Source organism: Helicoverpa armigera, chromosome 8 (assembly GCF_030705265.1).
Source record: "Helicoverpa armigera isolate CAAS_96S chromosome 8, ASM3070526v1, whole genome shotgun sequence".
In the NCBI taxonomy this organism is placed as follows: domain Eukaryota; kingdom Metazoa; phylum Arthropoda; class Insecta; order Lepidoptera; family Noctuidae; genus Helicoverpa; species Helicoverpa armigera.
The window spans coordinates 11678641-11697975 of record NC_087127.1 but is presented as its reverse complement, the minus strand read 5'-3'; the positions used below and the strand labels follow the sequence as shown (position 1 = coordinate 11697975).

Sequence of the window (19335 nt, the reverse complement as noted above, 5' to 3'; positions counted from 1 at the left end):
CTTGGGTCAAATTTAGTAATTCAAATTTAAGTACCTTGCTGTTGTCAGATTGATCTGAAATTTGGTACACACCTTTAATTCCGATGACAATACAATATACTAATATCAATAACATTGTAAATCCAAGATGGCCGCCGGTACAAAATGGCGGATTATATATTTTTCCACAACCCCCTCAATATGGGTATCAAATGAAAGGGCTACTCAAGTAGAATACTGTCAGCAACCCCAGCGGGGCCCAACAGGGCCAAGGCCTGCCTGGGCTGCGGGATTGTCCTGGTACATAAAAGGCCTACGACGAAACACAACGGTTTTTAGTCAGTAAGAGTCTGGCACTTCCTCACCGCTGCTGACCCATATATAGAATGAGGTATATTCGGTAGGCATTTTCATTAAATACTAAAAACTAGAAAATAAAAAATCGGTAAAAAAACTTTTAAGTTAAACGGTTTTATCTTATGTGCACTGAAAACTAGAAAATAAAAAAAACTGTTACTTACCTATAAACCTACATAGGTGGTCCCGGTCATATTAGACTAAAATAAAAACGTGGGGCTCTGAAATCCTACCTATGGCAAAGCATATCTTTATACTTTGGTAGATCGTGAGCTCGGCGTTCGCTGGTGAAGCCGCTACGGCTGATTATTGATTGTCAAAATGTCCAGTTACGATTATAGTAAGTAGAAATCCACACCTATTATACCTCTATAAGAAAGTATTACAGCAATAGTTAGGTAATGGGCCCCACGTTTTTATTTTAGTCTAATATGACCGGGACCACCTATGTAGGTTTATAGGTAAGTAACAGTTTTTTTTATTTTCTAGTTTTCAGTGCACATAAGATAAAACCGTTTAACTTAAAAGTTTTTTTACCGATTTTTTTTTTTATTTATTTATTAGGTACACCAACAGCAATACATACACAGAAGTTATAAAAATACGTTAAAAATTACATTACTGGTATGTATGCCCATTACAGGTATACACATCATTTATAACAACAACACTATTAATATTTAACAAACGTTATTAGTATTTCTGAGCAAGTGTGACTTAAGAACTAGAATAAACTATTTTAATATTTATTGCTATCAATTGCATTCCCATATCTCTGAGATAGTTTTTCTAAATTTTTTCATGGAACGAACATGAATGTCGGTATTCGTTAATTTACAAAGACTGTTAAACTCATTGCAAATCCTGAGTAGGGGAGCGTTAAGGCCTAGGTTACTTTTGACTTTAGGGATGAAAAACATTCTGGTATTAGGATGTCTGGGAGGCTTCGAAGGGACTGAGTAGAGGATGCGTTCTGTTAAGTCGCTGCATTTTGTGTGTCCATTCACAATCTTATAAAGAAATATGAGATCACGCAAACGACGTCGGTCACGCAGTGTCTTCATTTTGAAGGACTGCAAGCGCTGTATGTACGGACATCGAGGGCTTATTTTATTTGAATTAAACGCTAGATGTTTGCTGAAAGCTCTTTGTACTCCCTCGACTCTTTGCGAATGTACTGCGTAGAAAGGGTTCCAAACTACACTTGCATACTCTATCCGACTACGTACCAAGGTGTTAAATAAGACTATTCGTGTCTTTGGTAATTGGAAGCCACGAGCGTTACGCTTCACGAATCCTAGCATCTGTGCGGACTTTTTTACAACATCATTGATATGTGCTTTGAAATTAAGTTTGTCGTCTATCAGTACACCTAGATCACGCATTTCATCTACTCTTTTTAATGCAGTATTACATATTGTGTAAGTAGTAGGGAAGGACGTTTTTTTTCTAGAAAATCGCATGAAAAAGCATTTTTGGGGATTTAGGGTCATACAGTTAGCTGTGCACCAATTTTCTATGTTAGTCAAATCAGTCTGAACAAGCTTACAGTCAGCGGGACCAGTAATTCTCTTGTAGATTTTAAGGTCATCAGCAAACAGTAAGCTCTCACAATGCTTGATTTGACTAATCAGATCATTTACGAATAGGGAGAACAATACCGGACCTAAATGGGATCCCTGCGGAACTCCAGATCGCGCAAGAAACATGTATGAGACATGCCCATTGACTGCGACGAACTGAGAGCGATTCAATAGATAAGATTTGAACCATCTGAGTAACGAACCATGGACCCCACTATGTTCCAATTTAGCTACCATGAGTGGATGACTTACTTTGTCGAACGCACTGCTGAAATCAGTGTATATTGCATCCATTTCATATCTGGCATCCAGGGCTTCAGATATATCAGATACGTATCTTACAAGATTGGTCTCAGTAGATCGGCCTGATCTAAAACCATGTTGGCTGTTAGAGAGCTGCGCATCTAAGAATGAAGTAATGACAGGACAGATAAGGCATTCAAAAAGCTTGGAGAAACATGAAAGTATAGATATTGGCCTATAGTTTTTTATATCACAAGAATTTCCTTTTTTGTGTACCGGTACTATGCGAGCTTTTTTCCATTCATCGGGAAATATTCCAGACTTCAAGGAATAATTGAATAAAAGACTTAACGGTTCTGCAAGGGCTTTACCACAGTTCCTTACGAAGACTGGTGGGATTGAATCTGGACCAGCACCTTTAGCAGGATCTAGTCTTTTAATTTTGGCAAGCACATCGTGTGGCGTAAATTGCAAGTGACTTAGCACATCATAAGATTCATGATTTGAGTCTGCAATTACACAAGGTGTTGAGTCACAAAAAATTGAAGAAAAATGAGAAGCAAAAAGGTTAGCAATATCTGTTCCATTATCTGCAATAACTTCGTTTAATTGCATTCTAGCTGGGATCGTCGGTCTACTATTACGCTTATTTTTTATGTACGTCCAAAATGCCTTAGAATCCTTTGTTATTGCTGTCTCGATTTGGCGTTTGTAATCACTATAATTTTTATTTATCATCATATGACATCGACTCCTAAGTAAGTCATAACTTAGCTTGTCTCGTGGATTGTTATATTTACGAAAATTACTCCGATACTTATCTTTTTCTTTAAGCATTTGTATAAGCGCTTTACTGAACCAGGAAGGATATTTGGAATTCTTGCAATTTCTTTTAGGGATGTGAATGTCAATTAAGTGTTTTAATTTTGCATAAAAAATAGATACTAAATCATTAATGTTATCATTACCTGCAAATTCTTGATACCAGTCTATGGTTTCAAGTTCTGATATAATCTTGGTGTAATCGCATTTAAAGAAATTTAACCGAATATTATTTTTAGTACGTAATAATTTTGTATTTGACTGCGACAATGTAATATGTAGGGCAGGATGTTTCGGATCTAACTTTGTAAGAACATCAGAGATATGGGTGCAGTGTAGGTTAAACATATTGCTTAAAACTAAATCTAATATCCTATTATCAATATTACAGACACTGTTAAGTTGATGGAGATTGTTACTGGCCATAAAATCCACGAACATTTCACCTAAGGCGTTATTAAAGTTTTTTGGAATTAAGTAGGTATTCTTATCAGCATTTGACCATTCAATAAAACCCAGATTGAAATCTCCGAGGATAAGAACATCATCGACTTTATCGGTTACGTAACATATGTTATTTAAGTGGCATGACAACGATTCAGCTTTCACAGGTGGTGGTAGATATACAACACATACGGCTAGATTTTTTACAATGTTATTATGTTCTATTTTGACGGTTACCCATAGGTCTTCGTTATTTTTACTTTCCCAACCATGAACTCTGCATGAAGGAATATCACGAGAAACTGCCAATAGAACACCGCCACCATCCTTTTTAGTATTAGTATGACATTGTCTATCACGACGGTAAACCGTGTACCTTGCATCAAACACCTCTCTGTCCATGATATGGGTGTTGAGCCAGGTCTCAGTAAAAGCTATTATTTTATAATCATTCAGTAAGATATTTTGGTAAAGCTCATTAGTCTTTGTTCTTAAGCCTCGAACATTTTGGTAATAAATATCAAGCATTGTAATGTTAATTATTCCAAATATTTATAATAACAGTAGGATCGTAAACTATTCCTTATTTTTTAGTAATGATAAACTTTCTAAGTTTTTGATTAGAATGGCAGCATGGGGTACATCTTTCCGAACAAACACACGCCCATTTCGAACCCACACGAACTTGTAGCCCAATTCTTTAGCCAACTTCTTTGTGGCAGCGTGTAATTGCTTATTTGATGGACACAGGTGCTCAGAGACGTATACTGGCATGCTTTCACCAGCCATTCCTAGGTGTTTAGAGCTCAGCTTGTCTTGGGAATTCTTTTTGTTAAAATTAACCACGGCAGCCAACAAATTATCGCGAAGACGGGGCGTTCTCAATTTAATAATCATTGGACGGGGTCTGTTACTCTCGGGTCTCATCTTAGCCACTCTCGTAGCATGAATGATGTCGCTATCCTGTAGTTGCTCTCCAACCGTTTTCGCTAGATGCAAGACGGTTGTGACAACGTTTTCTGCCTTGTATTCCGGGATGCCATTGATTTCAACGTTGCTCATTCGAAGGCTCTGCTCCATCAATGTCAACCTAGTTCCGTGGTCCCTTGATGCGGCTACAAGGTGCTCGTTCTCGGCCTGGAGTTTTTTTATTATTAGATCCTTTTCTTCCAAAGCAGTTTTAAGCGATTCAAACTGGGCATTATAAAAATCCATTGAAGATTTAAATTCACAAATTTGTTCCGACATATGCTTAAGCTGATCCGTTACTAGTATTCTTATTTTAGTTTCAAGGACGTTGTTCAATTCCTGTTTGATTATAGACCGCAGTTTGTCTTCAAAATCGAAGTTTTCAGAAGAAACATTGCGGGAAACGGACTTTTGTCTTAATGTTACGTTGCAGCTCTCATCGTCGGAAGTACCATCAACAACGCTAGCATTCAACAAGTGGGATGGAGGGCTTGTCGTATTAACCTTGCAATTAATGCAAGTCCACTTTAATTTATCGGCGGGAGTCATTGATTGGAAGCATTTCTCACTGATACTCGCACATTGAAGGTGATAGTTGGATTTACATTTATAGCATTTTAGGCAGCCTCTGCTAGGTAAGGTTTTTTGGCATTGAATGCAGCTATTATTATTCGGCGCCATGCTATTATATTAGTTGGTAGCGTACTAAGCAGCAATCCGTGCACCACAATTATTAGCAAGCACTGAGGCGTAATTATTTTGTAAGGTGTAGGCACTCTTATCATTCGACGTGCAATAATATGTAGGTATAATATTTTGCGAGCGGGCAGTAGCGCAGGTACACCGTACAGGTGCACGTATGTGTGCGTAGCAGCGAGCCGGCCGCGGGTTGTCGTAGGTCAGGGTTCACTGAGTTTTTGGTACAAATATTTGCTTATTACTCACGATTCCAGCAGTAATATGAGTTGTTGAATATGTTGATAGATAGTTCTTTGTCACAGCTTCACAATGGTATAACTCACTAATATACACACTGACTTTAAACCACTTTTTTTACGTTAAATATCGGAGTAAATAAAAAACGTGTTGTCTTCGGTGCGCGCACCCGCATATCCCCGCATATCCGCTATTAAAATGTGTGGAAACTAAGTTCTTTTTAAAATACTGTGTTAAGTTTTTTAGAGGATTTGAACATGCAAGGATTGTATTTGTTAGTGACGTAATTGACTTTGTAACAAGTCACATTTATTTACCCATTCTGCTGACTTTTTATAGCTTTCAATTTAAAGCTGTAATAACTTGATCATAAACTCGTGACAATCCAAAAAATACCTAATAGCTTGCATGTTTCATATCAATACAAAATATTTTGCACAACCCATTTAACCAACCTAAAAATTTCGCTACCAAAATACAAAATATTTAAAGCAATTACTTCGTCACAACTTGGCGTGGCATTCTTAAATATGTCAAACACAATTAAGAACACCTTTCGGAAATTTTAACTAGGCAAGTTTCGAAGGCCGCGGGTTCCTTATAACTTGTACCACTGCACTTTGGCACCAATCCAAGATGGTTGAAGCTACAAAACACAACGCCGCCGCCGAGATATCATTGCAAGAATAAGTCCAGTTTACCCGTGAATTAGTGTTTATTGGGTTTTAAAAGCGTTCGGCAAAGTCTCTGGTATGCAAATTAGAGGCTTATAGTTTTATAGGTAGGTCCTAATTTAGTGTGTCGTGACCTAAATTCTTTTCAGGTATCGATAGAAAGCTGAGGCGATGCACAAGTTTGGAGTTGTCGTTTTTTGTTTGTTGTAGTTTTTTGTCTGTTCAGTTGCTGTTCTCTTTCAATGGGCCATTTTACTTAAGAGTTCTAGAATTTTCTACTACTTACGTTTGTAGACTTTGTCATTATATGTTGAAATTATCGAATGGTTGAGTAATATGCGTAATGTTGTATGGAAATAAATCTTGCCAGCTTCCAAAAAGGGAAAAAATAAATACAGTCCATTTATTTATTATTTCCAATCTGTGTTACTCGTTCATTCGAAATTCGTAACGATCACTTTTTTGATGACAAAAAGTTTTTGATTCACCGCTCTTTTGAGTGGGTAAATTAAAACAAAAAACTGACTGAACGGACAATACTGATGAATTAAAATAAAATAAAAATCCAGTGAGTCGTGTAATGCTTGAACAATTCCACCGTGTAACATTATGGTTCGTTACCCGATAGACGATGATTCGCGCGATTTTCTTTAATAAAATAAAGCGACCTATTTTTGGTTACAACGTTGTATTGTGGGATATTTCTGGGGAACTTTTGCTCTTAACAAAAGGAGGTTTTATGTCTATCATCGTTTGCATTTTGTATTGTAATCGTAGATCGTGTTTTTATTTTTGGAATTAACATATACTCTTGTGTGTTTTATTTCAGTTTTCCCGTTTCCATATAACATCTTGTGAACTGACATATTTTTGAAGTAACGAATGAAACACTACTTATCTCGTGGGCTAAAATAGAAAACTGTCAGAAACAGAAAGGGGAAGTACCTTTTTGAACCTTGATCTGAATCACTCTTATGAATCTGATTAGACCGAACCCGGATACATATGGTATGAATGAATTAAGATAACATAAAATGCCAAATCCTATGGTTAAAAGAGTTGATGAGGGGTAGTTCTATGTTAAATGTCAGTTAATGCCAGACTCCAACCACCCAACTACTGAATGTCCAGAATTTAGGTACAGAAATACCTAAGTAGGTACATATTTTGAAGTAAAAAAATTAATAAAAAATTATAGTTATTTAAAAAAGCAAGTAGGTATATCCATTTTATGATGACTTAAGTAATAATTAACAGTGAAGTTGATAAGTACATTTACTTTACATAAAGTCTTTAACAAGATGTATTAGTAAAATTACAGCCTGTAACTTAACAAGCTAGTTAATGTTTTGTCGGCACTGTTATTGAAACAAAGCCATAACTTGAACAGGCCTTAAGATGTCAGTTTCCATGCCAAGCGCTCGCGATTCACGTCAAACGTTCACATGTGCTCATAAATCTCTTTTTCCTCTATTTGAATTTACCTCTAACTTAAGTCTTAAACCTCCTTAATTCAGCACATTCTCGTGTCACGATTAATTAGCTTTTAAACCACTTTTTCAAACCACCACGTAATTTTTAACACCTCACGTGACATTCGAATTAAAAATTTTAAAGTAAACATTCTGAATATGAAAATTTACATACCAAATATTAACGATTAGATGTGAAAGCATTAATATAGTAGATTAACAAGGCGAGCTCCTTTGCATAATTTCGAATTAACTATCAAAATATATTTATTGCGCAAAATTTTGTACAATTGCTCAAGCCTTTATATCGTTTAAAATAGGGGTTATATTTGTTTGTTTTAAATGCATAAGTAAAGTTGCAAGGCCGCATGCAACGCGCCGTTTTACGTATTGTTTATTCGACCACAAGGCCGGGGACAGACATGCAAAACGGCCCATCTGGTCTGGACTGGCCTTTGTATATAGGCCAATATTTCGTGCTACACTTTGTGCACGACTTTATGTTTAAACGGGACTATTTTTGTAAATGGTAAGCGCGTGGGACAAAGAGTGTTTGCGGAATTTTTATTGGATTTTAAATATGTTTAATTTAAGCAAAAGGGCGAATCTATTATCGTTTTACTAGCAATGTATACGTAAGTTAGGTTAGCATTACTTTTAGCATTATCAAATTGGGAATTAGAATAACTAGCTAACTAAATATCAGTACAAATATATTTTATACTCCCACGTTAACCTTTTACTAAAAAAAGAATACGTGGCCATATACCCAAAAAGAACAACCTTCAAATTCAATCTCGAAAAAATATCTAACATTTTCAAAACACCCTTTCTATCCAAGTTTACGAGCCTATAAAAGCGATGTTCAACATAAAAACAAATCAATCGCTCTACTGTCCGGCTAGCATTTGTTTCGGGGGGCCCAAGTAGTGGGTAACTGGCGTGTAGCCAGCCCACCTTACGACGAATGGGCTTGCGTTCTCGGCTTGGTGTAACATTTTGATCACACCTATTAGGGGGTAATAGTTGAAAATTAGCGTTTTGTGAATTCTTTTTTTATGCTGAGTTGGAGTAATAGAATTTTAGTTATTCTGTCTGTTTTTAGAAAGAGGTATTCCATGTTTGTAGAAATTCAGAGGTCATTTAGTCTGATTTTAAAGGTTTTATCATTAAAAACTGTCATCGAAAAAAATATTTGATGCTTAAAGTGTAGGCAAATTATTTACTTAATACAAGTTGTAGTCAAACTTGCAGCATATAAACATTTATTTGACTGTAATATACATCATTGTTAGAATTTACTCCAAGTAGAGAAAGTGTTAGTGCCCACTCAAGCGCAAATTACACACATAAACAAAATAATTCATATGAGCTGTGCATTCGCGACTGCAAAATGCAGCAAATGCATCTAGCTCTAAGCACAAACAAGCAGTCGTAATACAGTGAAATGAGGCTCTCTAAAATACTTCATCTAGCCAGAAAATTAGAACGAAAAAACTTTCATTAGTTCCAAAATCAGTTTTATGTTAATCCCATTTGACGGGCGAAGTCACATGAATATGTTGAACTTTTTAATTCGTCCAATCTACGGATGCATTCATCCGAAAATGCACTTGGATAACCGAACCGGGCCGATCCCCGTCGATTGGTCCAAAACTGGATTTAACCGGTTCAAGCCAGACGGTTCTCGATCCGTCTAGTTTACGCCAGTAAAATTTTAAGGAGGAATTTGTCATGATTTATTTTATTTCAAGTTTGAAGTTTACGGTTTTGGAGTTAAATTAAATTTCGTACGAGTATGCGGAATAGCGGCGGTATTGATTGAAATACATATTTCAGTGGTTCCAATAAAATAGAATTATTTTTATAGCTAATACTAGGGTGACATTTTTATATTAAGGAAATTGAACTTTTGCATTTTGCATCCGCAATTGAATTTTCTATTAGTTTTTTACAGAAAACAACTTAGAAGTGAAAATAAATCAATCATTTTTTTTTTATCCAGTTCAGGTGTCTAATATATTTATGAAAATGTTTTATACAATGAAGAACTTGTAAAATACTTTGATTAAATACGTGTTGGTGATCCAAGCCAAGAATTACCTGCTAACAAAAATTTTACACCAGACTACTTACGTGATAGAAACTACCCAATATTTTACCTAGATCAGCAGAAAACACTGTTAGACGTCATAAAATCTCCAAGGTATCGAACACAATAAAACATAGGACCTTCTTAGGAGTTCAAACAATAGATATTTATGTTCCGACGTTTGTCTGAAGATTTAGATTAGGTATATTACCTTCGAAGCGGCGTGGATTCGGCGGCGGTCGTAAAAGTCTAATTCACTCACGACCAGTCTTCGTGCGGATATTACGGTTTGGCTTGAGTCATAAGCGATAGCGGGTAGGATATTGGGTGCTTTACGATTTGGATAGGTGACATTATTTGAGAATTATATTACGGTTAAAGGAAGATAGGTATAGGTACGTATTTTATTGTTATACTAAAAGATTTAACGTGTTCTTTGCATTCAAAGGGATAACGTCTTGATTGAAAATCCATTATAAGCTCTAAACTTTGAACGTTGAACAAACGTTTTTGAGTTTGAGTTTGAAACAGCGATCGGTTTTGTAAGTACATGTGACTTTTAGTATAAGTAATACTAGACCTGATGATCCTGGGTATTCCTATTATTTTTGTATTCAATGACATTCAAACCAAAAATATAATTACCCGCTGTTTTCTCATAGACAAAAATAAATAACTAAACCTATTTTGGGAAATGACGTAGCCTTCTTATGATACCTGTCTGCTAATCGCGCTCGCTTCCCCCTTAGCACCACATCACTTCGAGTCCGGATATCCCCTCCGAAAAACCCACTACAGAGCCGGTTATTGGCTCGAATGGTCTCGCAAAAATACGATTCGCCAATATGGCCACCGATTTAGATCTGAATGTCCATTCTGTAGGCCATGGCCCGGATATTTGATTAAGGCCACGTAGGCGATGAGGTGCGATGATGAATTGGTGATGGCGATCATACTTTATTGCAGGGTTGAAAGGATTTAAGTACTTGGTTGTAAAGGCTGGTGTGATGGGACTGTCATTATATGTAGGGATCGTAATGACGAAGTTCCTGTGGTATAGAAGTAGGTTTGATAATTTTCAAAATGCTTTAACCCGTTGTATGTAAGAGGCAGATATACGCGAGACACAATTGATATCTATTGTTTTATAATTAGCGACTTGCAGGCAGTTAATTATTCAAGGTACTGATGTCAGGCATGACTATCTTCTCAAATTAATTGGTCTCTCAAATAAGGAGTAGTTTCCCGACGTAACTAACCATACCGCTGTCTCAGAGAAAATCCTCCATCTTATCTTAGGGAAACACATTAAGGTCACTTGAGAGCACTAAGTTTCTTAATGGAGCTTGTTAAAGTAAGCACTTATAAAGGACTTATACATGTAAAACTTCTAAGTTTCCCAAACACGAAGCCTTTTTCAGCCGAAGTTTTTACTAAAATTAAGATTTTTACGTAGTAAAAATTCCACATATAAGCAGTAAATATGAGTTGGAATATTCTGGAAATCCGGCTGGGGACTAGTTTTTATGTGGCGCAAATAAAAATGGTAGCAACAAGCAGACGTTAGTACAACGATGGCAAGTGATCGCTACGCCACGCGACGCCACGTACGGCGCAAGGAATGCTGAATAATACATTTTGCACAACTGTGACCGTTGAGTGGGGCTATCTAAGGGGTTAAGTATGAGCTGTAGCGGGAGCGAGTTTACTTTTTAATTTGATATTTAAACCTAATGTTTAATGGTGTATTCTTATTTTAATGTATACTAAGGTCTAATGTGTCTTGAAAAGTGATTTAAAAATGACTGACTGTGAATGTAACTCAAATGTTAGCATCCTAAAGTCTTCTATTTGGCTTATTCATTACTATGCAGTAAGATTAATATAATATTTTGTATAGTATACCAGATACCTACCGTTTTATTTCATTTTACAAAGTAAATAATGTTCATATAGGTATACTTTTAAACTATAATTGAATAAGTTCTTCTTCCCGCTGTCGCTTATGCCTTACGCCACACAGTTGCACAGAGAGGCTTTCCTAGTAAACGAAGTTAGTTCAGGTGCCAATTCTAGGTCGAGCTTGGTTAGGTTTGTTTTACTACGTTGTGCGATGCTTTTTCAGATATCACTAACAACATTTTGAAAATAATATGAGAAACCCAAAAGTTCAAGTAAATTGAAAAATATTTCCTCTTAAGACGTTCACTGATTGTAAGATACGATACCGCCATAACACTTGAAAGTAAAAATGAAACAAAAACTATGATTTTTTGAAAATGAAACGAAAATTTTTCATAACAGAAGAAAGTAAGAATTGGTAAGTTTGATTGTCAGACTTTCTGGATTCTGACCCTAAACAATAGATAAAGATGTTCAAATTAAAGCCGGAATCTACCAATTTGACTGGCCTTAGGTGTGCGTTTTCCCAAAAATATTCTTTAAAATCATCTAAGCTGTACTGTTTATTTGTTTGCTTGATAAACATTGAAACTACTGGTCCGACTTAAAAAAACCTCGATAATCTATAGGCTATAGGCTATTCTTTATCTGGCTGCGTTTATTAGTTCACATGAGGCGTGGATGGAACCACAAGAAACCGCTTGTAAGGCATATTTATAAAATAAAAACAAGCAGACTCTTTATAATATTGATAATAGGGTGCTTACAGCTCGCGACACATTTCCCCGACCTAACGGATATCATTAAGGGAGGTAATGCTTTCCTCGTTTCTGGCAAAAAGAAAAGCCAAGTAAATTGGCTATTTGTGGCTCTTATGTAAGTTATTATGATATTCTTGGAAGCTTTTTTAATTAACCTAATGTTATTGTTATAATTACGGATGAAAATTTTAGGACAAGTTGATTAAACAATGGAGAATTTATAAAGCAATTAATTTTGGGTTATTTCCATATAACACTAAAATACTTTAAAACCCACTTAATCCCATATAAGTTTAATATTGATCTAGACACACGGCAGTGTGTCCGCCAAGTTCGAGCAAAAAATGCGACACACCGGCCGTGGGTTATATTACACGAACCATTTCGGGCCAAATTCGACCCCCCTATAACTCAAAATCTATTTTATTTACGCATATCAAATTTCTAGTATCTGTTGAGACCCCCTCACTTATCTAAAATATAAAATTTCATTAATATACCTATTGTAGGTCTTGAGATATTGACGTCAGAAAATCGCTATTTTTACTATACACTGATTCACTTATTCACTGACTCACTCATCAAAAACCTAGACCACTTCCAATGGTCGTATTGACTTGAAATTTGGCATGGAGGTAGGTCTTTATGTCAAGGTAAAGGAAAAAATCTGAAAATGGCCAAGTGTGAGTCGGTTTCAAAATAATGAAGGTATTTATACCCCTAAGGAAGTAAAACGAACTAAATTTATCTATATTTATATAATATATCTTCGAATGGTCGTACCGATCTGAAATTCGTTACAAAGGTTTGTATTTAGTCAAAGTAAAGTAAAAATCTGAAAACGGCCAAGTGTGAGTCACTTTCGAAAATAACGAATGTGTAACTTTGATCCACGAACATAATATATGATAACATGTCATGTCAGTCAGTTGGTAAATCTAGGCCATTTAGTTAATCTAGTTTATTTCTGTGTAAGAAGCATAGTGCATATTCAAAACTTAATAATAAGAAAACAATAAAATAAACAACCTTACAAAAATAAATGAAATCCCACCCAAAACAAAAATGTGAAAGACTGCCAAGTTCGATGAAATGGGAATACTTCGCCTATAAAAGAAGTGAGATCTGAATAAGTACCAAATTCCATACACATACCTTAGTTAAAAATAGTTACTTTTTAATGATGTTACTTGGCAAGTTTTATTAGAAAATTAAATACTTGATTCATTGCGTTTAGTAGGTTTATAACAAGGTGTGTGAAAACTTGCCAAGTAACATCATTAAAAAGTAACTATTTTTAACTGAGGTATGTGTATGGAACTTGGTACTTATTCAGATCTCACTTCTTTTATAGGCGAAGTATTCCCATTTCATCGAACTTGGCAGTCTTTCACATTTTTGTTTTGGGTTTTGTATTACATCAACGGATCATCATCCTCCGAGCCTTTTTCCCAACTATGTTGGGGTCGGCTTCCAGTCTGACCGTCTTATTAGATCAACGGATTTATAGGCTACTTAAAATCTTTGCTACTTTGAAACCTGAAAACAAACCTTTAAAAATAATATGTACTAGCTGTTGCCCGCGACTTCGTCTGCGTGAGCAATATAAAATTGTTGAACCGGCCCCCAGGTAATAGTCATGCAAAATTTGATTTAAATCCATGCAGTACTTTTTGAGTTTATCCGGGACAAACATACAGACAAACAGATAAACAGACATACAGACAAAAATTCTAAAAACTACATATTTGGGTTCATAATCGATTATGGATCACCCCCCAAGTATTCTTTAAAAAAATATTCAATGTACAGTTTTGACTTTCCTATCATTTTATTATATGTATAGATTGATATTTTCTTTTATTATTTTTTTCGCATATAATTTGTATCTTTTGAGAACTTACTAACAGTGAAATGTTTTCCTTGTCCACAGTGTATCTACGGGTGTTACGTCCACTCTGCCATCCTGCCGACCTTCCACCGGAGATGTTACTGGCTGCTGCAGGTAAGCGTAAGCATTATCTTCTTATTTATCTTATTACCCGACTTTTTCAGTTTATATCATCGCTAAGAAGAGAAGTTATGTTTTGTTAATTGATTAGTCCTGAGTAACTCTTAGCTAATAATAATTAGTTAACCTCTTTCCCAATCCTTGGTTGAATTACTTTTAGATAGTTTGTGCTTTACGCTGCTCTTCTAACTAGTTCCCTCATCCTGATAAAAAGTAGTTAGACTAAGATTTTCTCCATACCCATTTCAATTATGTTTGTTAGCGTCAAAGATGACCTATGTAAGCATTTATTCAGGTGTGGGTACACGTTATTATACAAAAAAAAATATTTGCATAGTTGCAATTTATGTATTCTCGTTGGAAAACGGCTCATATCATACTTCAAATTATTTCTGTCAATCGCGCACACACGTCAATCGCAGTATGTTTTGCGGTAAGCCCAATAGCAATATTTAAAAATATAAAGGTACAAGCTTAAATATATAAAAGATAAATAATAAAATCAATCAATAAAGATAGAAAAACGAATCCCGAACGTATATTCATATGTAATTAACATGCTTAGTGCTTGATATTGAATTAAAGTTCTTAAATAGAAAAATAATACCAAGACAAATATTTTTCACACATAGTCCATAAACAAGAAAAATCAGGGTCAAATATCAAAGTTCACAGCATTGATTCTTCATTTCAAACGAAGCTTCACCTTCAAGCTCAGACAGAAATTTATATACGGTAATCTCTGGTCGCTGAAAGCAGTCTTCAGAATACATTCACCATTTTGAAATATGAGATTTTTCAAAACCCCGTCTTTGATATCTCTCCACTATTGATGAAACCGCGAATTGGAGCCACTATTTTCAATATTTGTGAAATATTTTTAGCCGTTCCAATATTAATGGTTTCTCTTCAGGTTGGGAATGCAATCTTGAAATTGTCGAACTTTCTAGAATAAATGTTGGTTTGGTTGCGTTTTGACTGGAATAGTATCTTTACCTATTGGTGGCAAAAGAAGGGAAATAATTAAATTGGCTACTATTAAAAACCATTAAGTATTTGAGGGTTTTTTATCTTTTTAAATATACTTTTTTTTTAAAGATAACTTAGGCTTAAAGCAACTAATTTCAAGCTCAAAGATGTCTTCTGATAATACCTAAGACTTTTTGTTAATAAAGCCTTAGCCTTTTCCAAGATCAAAACGAAAGACAAGAGAAAAACAAGATCTAAGAAAACTTAATTATGTTGTTTTTCATTATTGTTTTATTTATTTTCTTATAAGATATTGTTATAATTACTTTGTTCTAAATAACTGAATTGTAATAGTTTTCTTGAATAGTGAATTTAATCTATTCTAGCGCAAGTTATTACTTGTGTTTTTACTCGCATCGTCTCGCATTATGAAACTTTTTTTAATCAACATCATATTCAATGTGTTGACACGGCAATTATAATCTAAAATTATTAATTGACTCCACTGATTTGACGGAGCGAATTTCACAATGCTCATATTTGCTTGTTAGTATGAGTTAAAAAAAAAAATTGATCGCAATTAATGAATTAGATTTAACCCTGGTTTAACCCCAAAGTACACTACACTACCGATTAAACCCATTCCCACTGTAATATGTGCATACATTAAAATGCGCTAACTTAAAGCCGTACCCATACGTTTGTGTAACTTCTACTTCCCACAATGCGAACGTTACGTGCTTGTGTGTAACTTTAGCAATAGCAAAACAACTTGGACCGCCATTATAGACTATTGTTCAGTTTAATGCTCCATACTTCAACTCTCAATGGAGGTATTGTAACAATTTCATGTAGTTTATCTTGTTGTATTGAATTGTAAGTGAAAACGATGTAATTTATTTTTCTGCGTTGAAACTTTTGGTGTTTATTGCGATATACCCACATCCTCCAACTAATATAGAATGCGAAAGTAACTTTATCTGTCCACGCTACTGAACGAAAACGATTAAACCGATTTAAATGAAACTTGGTACACTGATAGACTAATGTTCATCCAAAGAAAGGATATGGACTATTTTTTATCCGGGTACAGGAAGTAGGTAGTTTCCGCAGGAAGTGAGTGGAACTGCGAGAAACAGGCAGTCGTATCTTTCCAGGATTGAGAGTTAATCACGACATAGAATATACAATATTATAACAAAACCCAAGAATTTAAATATTGAATGAATCAAAATTCTATAAGCCTTAAACCTTCATTGATTACGTATGCAATGTAAACAGTACTAGGATTGTAGTCCGCGGTTAGTTCGGTTCAAATGAAAATTTAATATTTGATCATCCTAATTCCATTACGCGATCCTATTATAGATAGTGTATTTAGTAGACATTTAAATCGTCTACTTTGTATGTGTATCAATAGGGTAGTTTCCTAAAAAATAATAATTAGTCCGTCTTGTAGATTGTCCAAAATTAAGCGATACGTATTTTTTCTTTTTTAAATTGGATCAGAACTTGTTAAGATATAGCGTGTTAAAGTTGAGTGTGACGTCACAAGTTGCTACAATTTTCAGGACACTGTGACGTAAAAGGCCCCCACTCCTAATTTTTGAAGTGTATTATCTTTGTCATTTTATGTTTAATTAAAAAAAGAAAAAATACGTATCCAATATTTTTTGATTATCTAAAAAGCGGACTAAATATTATTTCATTATTTCGACCCTGGACACTACCCTATTGTTTATAATTATTTGAAATTGAGTTTGATTTTGTCGCTCGCTCCTTGTAAAATACTGGCAATCAGCTGCATCCAGTTATGTAGATTGGAAACCGACCGCAACATATTTGGGAAAGGGCTCGGAAGATGACGATGGACATTGATTTTGACTGTCTTCCGACCCACAATCTTTTGTTGGATGACTGTTTGATCAAGGCTCAGTATGAAGACGAATTGTAGTGCACACATTACAAAGATGAGGTATTCGTTCATTATCAAACGGTCTAATAAGTTTGATTGGATTCACGATCGCCTCCAATATAAACTGTCAGCTATCGATCGATTCTTAAATCTACAGTGTGCGGGTAAATCATTAACATTACACGCTCAACCATTAACCGTTTAGTCAACCGTGACAAATAAACCCAAATCAAGATCATTAAGCTTACAATATAAATTGCCAGTTCTTTGTCTTACGCCAATGTGACAAGGTCTAATGAACGCACAATGCTTCAGAAACTTAGACTATTTAATCAACCGGATACGCAACTGGCCGTGCCTTTCTAGCAAAATGTGCGTTATGTCAAGCTTTTGTTTGACAAGTTTGTCGTGTGGGTGTGCAACGGTTTGGTCAAAAAGGCACGAGAATAATCACTACGTTTGGTTTTCCACTTATATTTAAACGTTCATAGAAAAATTATAGTTGTTTCTGTTGAATGGTTTAAAAAAATACTTTAACTCATCAAAACTAGATGAGGCCGGTATGTCTTATCTTACTACCTTGAAACACCGAAACAACTTCAATTGCCACAGTCTACTTAAGAAAGATTTGTGCTTATAGCGGTTCCAGTTAATTAACTGCTCAAAGTACAAACCTAACCCCCGAACCAGCGATTACAAATTGACATTTAGTAAAATGCCTCGAACAGTGAAAATGTCGGCTATAATTGAATTTCTGATTGTGTTGCATTGTTTGTTCGCGTAACAGGTGTCAATATCATAGTGGAGCGAACAGTTTTCGCTGAAATGTTCAGAATTGCTTGGTTTATGTTGGTTGAATTTTGTATAGGTTTAGTTAGGTTGGTTTGAAGTGTATGGATTACCTCTCTTGTAGTAATTGAGTGTCAAGCTGTAGCTGTTGTTGTTTTCTTTCTGGTATCAAAATTATACTTCGCTTCTGATGAGGAATGTAGAATGTATTTTGAGAATTCTTACGAGACATACATACCGGCTTTACTACGAAAAGTTAAATAGGCTTATAACACGTGTTTTAAGATAATCCCGATGCATCTTAACCATGTGACTAAAGTCTACTTCACTTTTTTGCAGTTTTACAGTTATTGTTGCTATCTTTGCTTATCATCATCGTCATACAAATATGCAAAATACCATCCAAAATTACATGAATCTTCTTACTAATACTAGTAAGTAATCTGTGCTAATACCCACACTACAAACACAGATAGTTCAATTAGACAAAGTTAATATTTAACGAGACAATTAACTTGATGTAAGGTAATTGTGGACTCAAATTGTGGGAGTTCTCTGAGAGATGGGAGGGGGGAATTAAATAGCCTATCATGAGACAAAGGTGAAGATTAGGATTCTTTTGCTTTGCCTGTCGCTATACCTAGTGGTCTTAATTTCAGTAGTTGAATTGGTAATTGGTATATTATTAGAACTAATTAGAGTTTTTGGTATATGTTGTAGTAGGTACACTAGGCTTCTGTTTACAAAATTAAATGCCAATATCATGTTTCAAAGTTTCTGTAATTTTGGGGTAAATATTCACCATTTACAATTACCTATAATTTGATTTATTTTAGAGAATTTCGAATATCTTTCTCGTTTTAAATTGTTCATTTGAAAAGTGGTTAACTTTTCTGAACCCACAGAATACGACGAAAATCCAATTACTTCAATTCCCCCACAAACAATACTTAATTTGAATTCTATTGCGTTTTAAACCATTAACGTTTCCTCTGTGCATTGTAAAACTTTATCCCCTATGGCGATTACATCTAAATAGTTTTCAAAAAGTACGTTTTCTAAATGTTTATGATATTTTCTCGTATGTATTGTATTAAGCAGTACATTATCCTTTTATTTCCTGTCGCCATTCCGACCGTTAGATCGTGCTAAGCTCATAGAAGAGCGACTAACTTTCGACTCCGGGGTGTAGAAAAAGTAGGGTTGTCTACGCTAAATATAGGCACTATTGTTACATTTTTTTCTTTATTATTCTTCATAGCTTTAATTTGGGAGTCGTAAAGCTAAAGAGTTCATTGGGCTACCAAGAGAATCTGTCATTTTTTTACTTCAATCTATTTTTAAGAAATATTTTTCAAACAATACCCTAGTTTTTGCAACCGTGTTGTTGACCCTCATTGATAGGTACCAATTGGTC

At 35.1% G+C, this 19335-nt stretch overlaps 1 protein-coding gene across 10 annotated transcripts in view; it reads left to right on the top strand.

The window, feature by feature from the left end:
* The window catches only part of Camta (Calmodulin-binding transcription activator), a 136519-nt gene that overhangs the window by 95231 nt on the left and 21953 nt on the right, over window positions 1–19335 (top strand). For all 10 annotated transcript variants that reach the window (XM_064035749.1, XM_064035748.1, XM_064035741.1 and 7 more), the window contains one exon: window positions 14168–14239. In XM_064035749.1, coding sequence (XP_063891819.1) covers window positions 14168–14239 — 72 coding nt within the window. The remainder of the gene's footprint in view (window positions 1–14167; window positions 14240–19335) is intronic.